The sequence below is a fragment of the Drosophila guanche genome, unplaced genomic scaffold, assembly GCF_900245975.1.
Source record: "Drosophila guanche unplaced genomic scaffold, DGUA_6, whole genome shotgun sequence".
Taxonomy (NCBI): Eukaryota; Metazoa; Arthropoda; class Insecta; order Diptera; family Drosophilidae; genus Drosophila; species Drosophila guanche.
The window spans coordinates 8,200,906-8,213,210 of NW_022995744.1; the positions used below are offsets into that span (position 1 = coordinate 8,200,906).

A 12,305-nucleotide genomic window follows, 5' to 3' on the forward strand; every position below is an offset into this window, starting at 1 on the left:
CTGAAGAGATTAAACCACAGACTAAGAACTAAACTTAAAAGCTATGCCCAACACTATCAATAATTAACAAAACAAAAATGCAAACCCAAAACCTTTATCAACTCTACGCTGTCATGGAATAATCCCAAAAGTACTCGAACTTGAACCGCTATTGTTGCCTCCCCGCAAATTTCACAAAAAGACAAAAAATATTCAACAAAAATAAGAAGAAATTAGCACTTGGAGTCCTCTAATAAATTGACAGATAAGCTTAATGGCTAATGGCAAAAGAATTGGCAACCATTTGAGGGTCAATGATTAGAAAACGATCTTGTTGAAGAATGCAGCGGCCGGCTTTGTGTTTTGCCTTTTCTTTCATATTGAATTTTATTTTATTATTATTAGATTATCGACTAACGCTAATCAGCACATTTTTTCTTCTGCATCGTACATAAACTTAATTGGCGCCAACAAAGTTCGAGTCACACACACTTTTTGTTTGCAATTGCATAGATTTGATAAGTTTTCTAGGCATAGAGTTTACAAATAATAACATATACCTATTGCTTGGGTATATCCATGGCATAGACATGGGGCCATTGTACGTAGGCAAAGAGCGTAAGGGTTTTGGAATCGTAAGACATTAAGTTGGAGGGTTTTCGTGTCTAAAAAGCCTTTTAAAGTATTTTTGAGAACAAATTAGTTAATGAAGAAAAGACTTGAAGTACTACAACAATTCGTAGAACAAATGCTTTGAATTGCAAAAGAATTTAAGAAGATTTTGACAGCATTTTTGCATAATAAATTGGTTGATCAATAAAAGAACTTTACCCATTTATGAATTGATTAATTGCTCGCAATTAAAATATCAAAAATAAACAAGACAAAATTGCTTCCCTTTTTTATAGAATAATTATTAAATGCAACTAACTAAACGCTCAGTTTAGAACCACAAGTTGTTCCTTTTTCTATAATTATTTAACTCTGTCCTCATACTCTGTGCCATGCCTATGCATAGATAAATTGAATATTTAATCTTTGGTGCGAATACATGGGACTGGCATTCATTTTCACACCAACATGAGAAGTTATCTCTGAGAAACGAAACAGTAATAAACAGGGAAGGGAGAGACCACGCAAAAGAAAACACACAAAGAATATTGTTAACTAAATCTCTACTAAATAAATACAATAGTAGACGACGTGTTTCCGATCAGTGTGGGGGGCGGTGTTCTTCAACTGATCTTCCTTCTAGTCTATTTTCACATTGGAATAAATTTTGCGCACAAACAGATTTGTGCCCACATAGCCGACGGTGCCACAAATGATGCCCAAAGCGCCACTAAACAGCGCCATGTAGCCAAAGTAAAAGGCCGTTTGGAACAGGCCAAACATTCTGCAAAAAGGCAAAAAAGATTTAGTTAGTATTTCCCATGAATAATGTAGGCAAAGTTTAGACTCACTTGGTTTTAAAGAAGAAATAGTAAAAGGAGTAGGCATAAACATAAATGGAAGTGGAACCCGCTGCCATGAAACTCGTCCACTGCCATCGGTAGTCCTCCGCATTGAGCAGAAAGTATGTGCACACAATTGTCACACAGACAGTAACAATTGTCAGGATGGTGAAGACCAGCAACATAAACCCATAGACATAGTAGATTTTGTATGCCCAAAACGAGGTGAAGATGAAGTACCTGCAAAGGGGAAACAAATATAAAAGATTAGAGGATCTCCCTGCAATATTCTAAAGGTTTTCCGCTTACATCTCAATAAATATGGAGCCAAAGGGCAGCACTCCACCGAGCAGCACAATAATCAGCGGCTCCATATACCACTTCTTCTCGGGTATGGGTCGCGGCACAGCATTCACGCGGCAGGGGAAATCCGGCTGACCATCCAAATTGCGACCCACCACAGTGCCCACCAGGGTCAGGGGCAGAATAACAAACAGGCAAATGCACGTGACAGCCACCATGGTGCCAAAGGGTATGGCACGCGAGGCGTGATAGCCAATGGCAATGAAATTGATGAGGAAGGCCGTGCCGCAAACAGCCACAGGCACTGTAAAGGCAGAGACCAGCATCTGCCTGATCCAAAGGCGTCCGCCCAGGCGGGCATACAGTGAACCACCAAAGTAACCATTGATGGGTGAGGTGGCGGCATACACAAATATGGCGGTGGACAGCATGGAGCCGCGTTCCGTGTAGAGTTCGCCGACAATGGCAAACATAATGACGCAAAATACAACAGAAATGAGCTGATAGCCAGCTCCGACCAAGGCGGAGAAGAGCAGAGTGTGGGGTGGGGAGCGGAAGACATCGCCATGGACCTGCTTCCAGCCATACTCATCGCCCAGATCGCGCTCCATATCGTCCACCTCCTCATCCTTGCTGTAGCGGGCATAATCCTTGCGCAGAGTGCGCATCAGAATCATGGACACGAGGCCCACCAGGAAGATGACCATCATGAAGCTGTTGAAAATGCTAAACCAATGGATCTGCAAGAAAAGAAAGCATAAAACACTGAGCAGCGGCATGGATGATGTCATGTTAAAGCTCACTCTGTGCTGGAAGAAGTTTGGATCGAGATACTTGTCGAAGCGATTCTTGAATTCCACCTTGGTAGGCTTCCAGTTGACCTCGTACGAGAAATTGATCTGTGACCCTGGTTTCAGTTCCTCTCGACCGTCTGTGGTCAGTGTTATGTCCACAATCTGCTGGCCATTGTAGCCAATGTCGAAGCGTTTGTGCGTGAAGATGTAGTACTTGCCATCGCGCTCGTCACGCTCGCCCACCTTGCCCCAAATGGGCAGGCCATCGATATACATCTGGTACCAGTACTCATTCATCACCGCATAGGTGAAGGCCTTGACGCTCTCGTCTGCCAGCGTCACCATGCAAATGGTCGATCGCTGCACGTCCGTCTTGAAGTCCATCTCGTAGCCACTGAACTCCAGCTCCACGCCCTGCAGCGCCTCACTTAGCGTTTCGTGGTAGTGCGAGATGGACGACTTGCCACCGCTGCAGAAGGGCAGCGAAAAGTAGGCATATGTCTCCTGTCGATTGTGGTACGGCCCCACTGTGTTCATCCACAGGACCACCTCCTCTCTGTCATTGTACTGGAAGGGGAATCGGATTGTAGAATGCAGAATGCATTTTGTTAAGCGCTCGCTCAGGTGCACGCAAACTCACCTTGTGATTGTGCTCGTCCGCTTGTGACTGCGACACGTAGCAGCTGCCGACGACAAGCAGACATAAACAAATTGCACGGAACCGTAGCTGCTGCTGCTGTTCTGCCACCGTTCCCATGCTGGCGATTACTGCTTTCGTGTGTTTGTCGACGTTTAAGCGTTTGTTCAGCAGGAGCTGTACCTGTGTCAGATGTCGTTGAGTTCCCCCAACAGGATATGATGTCGAATATGTTTTTTTAAACAATAATTTTTCCGACAGAAAAATATTATTATATTTTTTTTTTTTTGGTATTTAATCGCTGCCGCGAAATTTGATAGTCGCACGACGATGAGTCCGCATTGACCAGGTACTTCAGTTCGATGATCGGGCTGTCGATATTTTCTTGACTATCGATGGTTGTTAATGAGACCATGCATTGTGTTGCATTGGTATATTCTTATAATTTAAACAATATGATGCTTAGTTTAAAGTGTGGTCGTGTGTAAGAGTTTAACAAAATATATAGTAGTGAAATGGATTGATGTGTATATGTAGGTGTATTGCAACAGAAGGTTGCCTCAGCAAGTACGAACAACAGAAGGTTGCTCCTCAAGGTGACTTCCTTTGGCACCGAGTTAACCCGACCTGAATAAAATCCAGTGTGTTTCGATTCACAACTCCAAATTTGCCTCAATAAATTTGGCCAATTCTCTAAAAAAAGAGGCTTTAAAGCGATGCAAAATGTTATATTTTTTCCTGATAATATCATGTCGTTGGTTTTTGATATTTCCTTGTACTCATTGTTCCAATCCGTCTGAACTTTTGTTTTAACTTTTCATATTACTACATCGAATGTTAGGAGTAAATTAAATAGTGGCTGATTTGGCTAGTATATCAGTCTTTTCATTAATGACAATATTCTTGTGACCGGGTATCCAGTGCACAATAAATTTGCTCGTAAAGGAATTGTCCATGTTGAGGTGGATTTCGTCTGTTAAGCATGAATTTGATTAATTTCTCTTCAGAGCCTTCTTTAAGGCGCCTTGACTATCGCAGAGAATTACAGTTTTGCTGTATCTTTTTATTTTAGATATCTTAACTGCCGTCAATACTGCGTTTATAATACGGATGAGTAACTATTTCATTTGAACTTTGGCTATTGTTTCTAGGGTAATCTAGAATACCTACACTATTTCCACCATCGATGGTGGCCACTATCGATGTTTTCCCAGCCCGAGTTTCCTGCGGCACTATCGATAAAGTATATCAAATTATACCTTCTCATTATAAAAATATACCGTAGTCCCAAATTATATTCCTCGATTTTGATGTTCTATTTGATTTTACAAGCTTGCAAAGACTTTTAACACTGAAAAAATAATTGAATCCGTTTGAAGAATCAATTTGACGTATTTTAAATACTAATTGTTTTTGGTTTGTATACCTTATGACCTAATATTTTACAAATTCAGACATTCAAATCACTCCTTCTGGAAGCAAGGTATTTACAGTGTTACAGTGTATGTAACATGTAGAGACACATACATGTATGTTAACTGATATCATAAAAAAGGTTGAAAAACTGCCCGCGCAACTAAAGACAGGAAATTCTATTATTTTTTTGAAGGGGAAAGGGAACGGGAAAGTTCTTCTATCTTTACAACATAATTATGGGTAAAATCCGATTTTTCCGCACGATATTGGAGTATTGTTCTTCTGTATGGAGTTCTTGTTAAATCGGCTCAAAAACAATTTTTTATAGGGCAGCAAAGGAATTGAAAATTACGAAAACGAAACTCATTTAATTCTACATTTCGTTTATTGTAATTAAAAATTAATTTCAAATTGTTTGAACTCATTGAGTGATTTGTTGTTAACTGTCCTGTGTAGTGTGAACCCGATCCCCTATCATCGATGGCGTATTTTCTTGTTTATGTGTCCGCTCTTCTTCGCCGTGGCACTCGAGCTGGATGTGAGTTTGCTTTTTGTCGTGGACGTGGGTGTACCCAATATATCTTTGTTGGTTCCTCCCGAACCGCTGCTACCCGTACCGGCTCCTCCTCCTCCGCTGGCAGACAGGCTCGTTCCCTCGTTGCGATGCGAGGGCGAATCTGTATCGAAAAAATGGAAAACGTTAATGGACGCACTTCTCTAGATGTCCTAGGGATACATACATTCATTTTTTTTTTGGGTATTAATTATAAACTAATTTTGTGTTAAACACTTTCTTAGTAAAATCTTATTTTTAAAGGAGTCACCACATCCAATTCATCTGGATCTAACGGCATCTCCACCTTACCCTTTTCATCTTTTGGTGTGCTCTTGATTGTCGTTGCCCCATCATGGGCAGTGGTGGTATGTTGGTTCATTGAGATCTGATTGTCGCTGGAGTCCTCATTCGTTATGGAGTCCGATTCGCTGGCACGCTCCGCTGGCAGACGAAAAAGGGACGCATAGAATAGAATTTCCTAGAGGCGTGCGCCACTTACGATTACATATAGCCATTGAGGTAATGCTGGATTTGGAGAACAAACGCTCTGCTTCCTTGAATTTTCGATTGCGCTTGTCGGCCTTTGAGTTGGTGGCTTTGTTCGAGGTGAGGTAGCGTTCCCAGCCGCGTATTATGTTGCCGCACAGCTGCGTATCCTCCAGATAGGAGCCCTCAAAGGCATATATCTGTCGCTCGAGGTTAGCCAGTTGCTCCTGTGTGGTCACAAGATTGCTATAATTGTTTGTTTTACCTCGTGTTTGTGTGTGTGTGTGTGTCTTACCGAAGTTTCTGCCTTCTTTTTTATCAGGTCCGCCAATTCCCCGCGCGAGTCCAGTGTGCCGCCTTTTGCGTTCGAATTCGTTTTGCCCGACTTCTTCGGCTTGTTCCCGTTTGTTTCGCTGGCATTTTTACTTGTCGGTGAACTCATTTTGTGCCTAATTATTAATTTTGTTTGTTTTTCTTTTCCTGAAATTTGGTAAATATGTTCACATCAGTGTGACCGCGGATTTATTGATCAAATATACCGCACTACTGTCAAAAATATACCGAAATTAAAAAAATATACCTTAAAATTTTCCTCGTTTTTGCTATTTAATTCAATATTCAATTACCAGCTACTTAGGACTTTCAGCGCTAAAATTATAATTTTATCCGATTTATCAATTAATTTTTCGACTTTTCCGATTCTATCACTCCATGGTATCGATGGTTATTTTGCTACGGAATTATCGATAGGCGTTATGTCGATTTGAAGAGCTACATACGTTTTGGCCATAGAGGGCGATGGTGTTTATGCTCACGAGCACCATCTGCTGGAGTTGGAGTGCGAACTCAAAAGAGCGGTTATAATTTGAATTTGGAAATAATAAAAGGAATTATGCGTTAGCTTAAATAAAGGTATTTAATTGTCTTAGCTATCAATTCTAAGGGATTTAGTTTTTCTTTTGTTCTGACTTTCCAGCAGTTTTCGTATATTTCTCTACAATGTTCCACCGCCTGCACTTTACATACTACAGTTTCTTCTGCCGGCGCATGTCTGCCATTGACCCCACTGAATGGCATTTCTTTATGTGCGCATTCCCCCCAAAACAAAAGACCGGGCTCTCATCTTCAGCGTCCATCATCATCATCGCCTAACGATCTCCATGGTGTGGCGGCTTTTGTAGTTTATTGACCCAAGTTGCCTTCTTCTTTTGGTGCCCAAAAGTTTGTTGAACTGCCGAAAAACAAAAAGTGAAGCGCTACCGTTCTAGCTGTGCCTTCGCTCTCTCCCGATTGCCTCTTCCTCTCTTTCTCTTTCCATTTTTCTTTACCTTTCCCACTGCGTAGGCCTTTCGCTCTCTGTCTTCTTGTCGCTCCCTGTTTCTATTTTACTTGGCTTCGTTTTGGGCCGCCCGCCTCGGTTTTATGGCTCGCGCCTTGCCTTGCCTATTTCACTTTCGTCATACGCGGCGTATGCGTGATTTTATTTCGCATCGCTCACGCGCGCGCTCGCTTTTCTTTGTTGACCAACGCGGAATGAAATCTGCTTGGAAAACGATATCAACCCGAAGACGAACTCGATTAGAAAATGAAATCATAATGCCACGCAAAAGAAAAACCACTGGAAAGACAGCAAAAGCGAAACGGCAACGACCGTTGCAAGTCTTTGACTAAAACAAAGTCTGTTGCCACGTTCCACTAACAGACTGAGAGACCGATCAACCAACTGATGGACTAACCGACTTATAGACTGACTGACTGACTGACTAACTGATAGACTGCCGCCGCCTTCTATGTGTGTCAAACATTGGCGCGCGCGTTCGCCAAAAGCAAAAAAAAAAACTTTCATTTTATTTAAACAAACACACACAAGGAGCGGCGCAGGCTGGGCCGTGGTCTTGGACTTGGAAAAACTTATTTTCATTTCGGTTTTAAGCAAACATCTTGCCAGTACCTCCCACCCTCCCCGCTGTTGCCAATCGACTGCAGTTTACAATAATTTTTATGATGAATTGCTTGGCCGCGTGTGAAATCTGCAGCAGTCGCACCACTGGCTGGGGGAAAAGTGGAAAACTGCCAGAAAAGTGGAACACAGCTAAAGAAGCAGCCACAACTCTGCAAGTGCAACGGCAGTAGCAGCAACAGCAGCAACAGAAACTGCAGTGGTTGAGGCAGAGGCAACACTCTCGACTAATTAGCTGCGTTTTAGAAATTCAGGCGGCAATGAAAACAAAATCGAGTTCAATGCTTGCCTCGATGACGCTGTTGTTGCTGCAGTTGCTGCTGTTGCTGCAGTTGCAAGTGTGTTTTCGACTTTTCCAAGAATTTCACATATAGCAGCGCTTTCCCGAGTGAAAATGAGTCTGTCAGATTTTGGACAGAAATGGAAAACTGCTTAAAAATGTAAAGCAAAATGATTGACTTAAATAAAAGCAATAAGAAAATGCAATAATTAAACAACGAGTAGGAAGACAAAGCAAGAAAAGGAAAATAAAGAATTTGAAAAATATCAAAAAGAAAGATGAACATAATTAATTATTAAATTAAATCTAAGCTCAATAATGGTATGAGCAGGAAATCAAAGCTTCAACCATTTTTTGGGCAAGGGCAGAGGAAGCGGCAGCGTCGGCGTCGGAAGCACCAACAGTGACATCATACACGTAGTAAGAGATAGCAACAGAAAATGCACTTGCCGTAAAGCATTCACCCACTCGCACACAAGCTTAGGCAAAGCTCTCTTAAATAAGTGTGTTCTCTTTTACGCGATACTCTTTTTCTCTTGCACTCTGAATCGAGCGCAGTTATGCGTTCTCCTACTCTCTTTCTTTCTCTCTCTCTCTCTCTCTCTCTGTGCTGTTTGGCCAAAGCTCTAGTTTTTGTTGTTGTGCAAAATGCCGGAAGAAACTTGATCTTGATTATTTTCTATGCACTCCCGCTCTGCTGTGTGTTGAGTGCTTTGTGTGAGAGAGCGAGCGCATGCGAGTGCGCAAAAAGTTCAAGTTGAATGTCGCGGCCATCATGGGGGGCTGTCTCTCTCCCTCTCTGTCTCTCTATCGTAGCCCATGTGTGTGGGGCGTCACAATTTGCATTTGCTGTTTGCTGCCTTTGTTGCTTTTTTCTGTGTGGGCTTCTCGCATGCAGTTTTTATCGTTTCGGTTTTGTTCTAGGCAATTTTGAAAGCTTTTTGCCATCATCATTGTAGTTGTTCGTGTGCATCGCTCTCGCGTGCATTTTAATTTGTGTTGGAAAAGGGGTGCGGGTGCGGAGTGCGGGTGCTGTGTAGAGAGAACTATTTTGTCTGTTGACTTCAAACAAAAATTGTAAATTGTAAGTATAATGAACACATACTGGCTCATATTAGAATTATATTTCCCCAGACTCTCCATGGAGTTGAACGCCTTTTGTTTGGTAATCCATTTTAATTGTTTTAACCCATTTGGAGGGCGTGATTGCACCACCACTGCTGCTGCTGCTGGCAGGCTGAGGGTTAAGGTTTGCGTTTGCATTGAAAATTGAGGTTAATTATGAATAATTGTTGGCTAGTTTGTTGCAATAGTTGTTAAAACCTTTTAGATTCATTTTAATTGATTTGGTACAGGAAATATATAGAATAGTTACGAAATTTGATGATTCCAAGGCTAATTCTGTTTATTTCCTTATACTACCTGATATTCTTCTGTTTGCTGAACATTTCCTTACAACCTTCTAATGGCCACTTGAGAATTTCCGTGTACCTTTAGCACCTTTTGCATATTATTACCTTGGTTAACTATTTATTTTCACTGAACAAACCCTTTTAACTGTTTGCCCAAAAAACAAAAAGCCTATTGACGCACATCAAACACAAATTCCACACGAAAACCAACAAAAAAACAAGAGAGGGGAGTTAGGAAGACAGAAATGCAATCAAAGTTAGGTAAGAGAACTGACCTTTAACAATGCTGCACACAGATCGACGATGACGACGACGACGGCGACATCTCTCAGCCTCTCCATCGAAGTTCCTCTTTCACTGCCGCTCTTTCTCTCTGTCTTGCTCTTTCTACCCAAAAACCACATTCACCCAAAAACGTCACTAACATTCCTTTTTCAAGAGACAAGACAACAAGAAACACACAGAGAAAACTTTTTTCCTAACGCAAACGAAAGCCCCACAGCTCTGTAAAAAGAGAAAAGCAAACTGAAAGACTGCAAAAGAATACAAAAAAAAACAACCAAGAGAAGGAGAGCCAGAGCCAGACAGTTGGGAGAGAGCGAGAAGTGGAGAGAGGAAAGAGGTGGTGGCGGAGTCCAAAGAGGAGGAGGATTGGTGGAGGAAGACCAAATGGAATGGAGTGCACGAGGCGAATGAACTTTTGTGGCGCTTCGTTCATGCTGGCTGCGCGATGGCATGAAAGTTATGCAACTCCACACACACAGACACACCAGACCGACAGACACACAGACGGAGAGAGCTTGCTTGAGCTGGGCTTTCGGCTATCACACGAAGCTCCACGAGCGACGAAGTCAGTTAACTGTTTTTCTGCCACTTCGTGCTGTGATGTGGATGGAGGGGAAACACCAAGCCGCAAACAGAGACGGAGACAGATAGAGAGAGGGAGAGAGAGAGAGGAAAGCAAGCGGCGGCGGCAACGAGTCGTTGACTTTGCATAAGTGTGCCAATTTATAAAACAGTTCAAGATTACCGTGGCCTTCAACAACAGATGGAACGCACGGCAATAACAGCAGTAGCAACACTGCAACAACAGAGTCAAAAGGCAACTACCTATAAAATGGGGCTACGGAAATATTATATAAAATATATAAAGCCTAAAATACATGCAAGAAAAACATAAATTGTACTTGTAAATAAGGTAGCTTTTTTATTATTATTTTATTTATACAATATACAAGCTAACCCAAAGTTGGCTTACAATTTGTTACCTGTATTGTATTTACTTATAGCTTTAATTCAATTTATTTTCTGCATTTTGTTTTAAATCGTCAAGTAGGTCAGCGTCAACAAACCTCCCAGAAACTAAAACAAATTGATTAATAACATATTTTACATACATTGAATTGGACAAGAAAATTTGCTTACCGGCTAAGTAATACATTTTCATAGTTTATTCCCTGCTCTTTTATACTCAAGCACCTAACCCTGAATATTCTTTATCTATTTTTTAATAATCCCAGGAAGCAAGTTTCCTTTGAACCTCAATTAAGAATGTTTAGTAGCTTAAATGTGTTTTAACTACATTTTGAAGGCGTCATAATACTCCCATTAACTCGCTATTCTTCAGCTAAAGATATGAGACATTCAAATGTCCCAATGATATTTGTCGGTATTCCTTCAATTACAATAATTCACGAATTTTATTGATTTACTTGTACAAACAGTAAAAAAAATGCAATTACCTTATTGGGTACGAGAAATGCCATCAGCTAGAACCCTAAATCATATCCCCTTGGTGGCCTGGGTCTCCCTTTGGATTTTCTTTTTGCCCATTTTGGCCCTGACAGAACGTCACGAATTTGCCACGTTTTGTTGTTGCTGTTGTGGCTTGCAGCATTGCATTTGAGCATGCAGCAAACATTACTGTACATTCACCCACTTTTCAAAGTTCAAACATAGATACACACACAAACAGACAGACAGGCACATAGAGAAAGAGAAGCGAAACAGAAAATTGCATTCTAACAGAGTTGCGCATGCGCAGCGCACTCTCCGGTCTCTTGGTCTCTTGGTCCTCGGTCTTGGTATTGGTGTGGCAGTTGCAGTTGCAACTAGAAAAGAAAGAAGCGAAAAAAAACTGCTTTCTCCTGCAGTCCAAAATCAAATTCGCTAAACTTTATGGCAAAATTCTAGCCAAGAGAGCCACGCAAACAAAAATTGCTGCTAGATTTGTTGAAATATTTGTGAGGAATTATATTTGAGGAAGAATATTTGCTGAAAATATTAGTTTTGAAATGTAAGGATTTATTCTTATTTATTTCTCGGTAGCTGTGTTCTTTATGGGCATATTCTTCTTCAAAAAAATAAGTAGTTTATCTTAGTTAGAAAATCATTTTATTTACCATTGAGTTCAAAGATCTTGGATTCCTACTTCTAAAATCTGTGATTGCTGCTCCGTATTTGCTCTATTTAAATAAGAATTCTTGCTTATATTTATTGGTATAATTCCTCTCAAATATTAACTTTTATCTATGCGAGTATTAAAAGTTACCCAAAAAAAGAACTGCCCCACAAGCCAAGTAAAATCTGAGCTTCGCTTGGCCTCTTCTCAAGGCAGCAGAATCCGTATTCAAGCCACGTTAAAAGCAAAAAGTGGAAAATTGCATAGCTCTGCAACTAGTACATGCATCTCTATATCTGTGTGTGTGTAATTGTGTGTGTGAGTGAGCAAATGTACGGTTATAATGCACTTCAGTGCAGCATTTCACTTAGCGGAGCGAACAGCAAACAGTTCTCTGGCTTTTCCAGTCATTCGTTCTGGCCTGTGCTCGTTGTTTTTTTTGCTGCTGCATTTCCCGCTGCTGCGCACACTCTCTGGTTGCAAAAAAATTTATCTACAGAGAATAGAGACAAGCACCGTTAGGCGAGTGTTTATTACGCTCCTGTTACAGCATACAAAGTGTCCAACAATTGACAGAAGAGAACGACACAATGACGGAGAGAGAGAGAGAGACACGTCGAGAGAACG

General features: G+C 41.2%; 2 protein-coding genes and 1 long non-coding RNA gene across 4 annotated transcripts in view; 1 reads left to right on the plus strand and 2 right to left on the minus strand.

Moving 5' to 3' along the window:
* Positions 1 to 972: 972 nt before the first annotated feature.
* On the minus strand, positions 973 to 3,447 carry LOC117579613 (transmembrane 9 superfamily member 3). The gene is made up of 5 exons (XM_034265548.1): positions 3,171 to 3,447; positions 2,540 to 3,097; positions 1,743 to 2,476; positions 1,443 to 1,673; positions 973 to 1,375 (listed from the first exon to the last, which is right to left on the minus strand). The coding sequence occupies exons 1-5, from the start codon at positions 3,285 to 3,287 to the stop codon at positions 1,231 to 1,233; spliced, it is 1,785 nt and encodes a 594-aa protein (XP_034121439.1). The 5' UTR covers positions 3,288 to 3,447; the 3' UTR covers positions 973 to 1,230.
* Positions 3,448 to 4,946: 1,499 nt separating this feature from the next.
* LOC117579166 (chromatin modification-related protein MEAF6) lies at positions 4,947 to 6,138 on the minus strand. 2 transcript variants are annotated; one of them, XM_034264927.1, is made up of 4 exons: positions 5,921 to 6,137; positions 5,639 to 5,852; positions 5,449 to 5,580; positions 4,947 to 5,260 (listed from the first exon to the last, which is right to left on the minus strand). In XM_034264927.1, exons 1-4 carry the CDS (start codon positions 6,065 to 6,067, stop codon positions 5,058 to 5,060), a joined length of 696 nt encoding a protein of 231 aa, XP_034120818.1. In that variant the 5' UTR covers positions 6,068 to 6,137; the 3' UTR covers positions 4,947 to 5,057. The 2 variants fall into 2 exon arrangements, 1 of the variants encoding a protein (XP_034120818.1); XR_004573448.1 differs by having other exon boundaries at positions 5,132 to 5,260; positions 5,324 to 5,580; positions 5,921 to 6,138.
* A 2,634-nt stretch (positions 6,139 to 8,772) lies between these two features.
* LOC117579624 overlaps positions 8,773 to 12,305 on the plus strand; it is a 45,951-nt gene continuing 42,418 nt past the window's right edge. The window contains exon 1 of the long non-coding RNA XR_004573505.1: positions 8,773 to 8,949. This is a non-coding gene — a long non-coding RNA (uncharacterized LOC117579624). The remainder of the gene's footprint in view (positions 8,950 to 12,305) is intronic.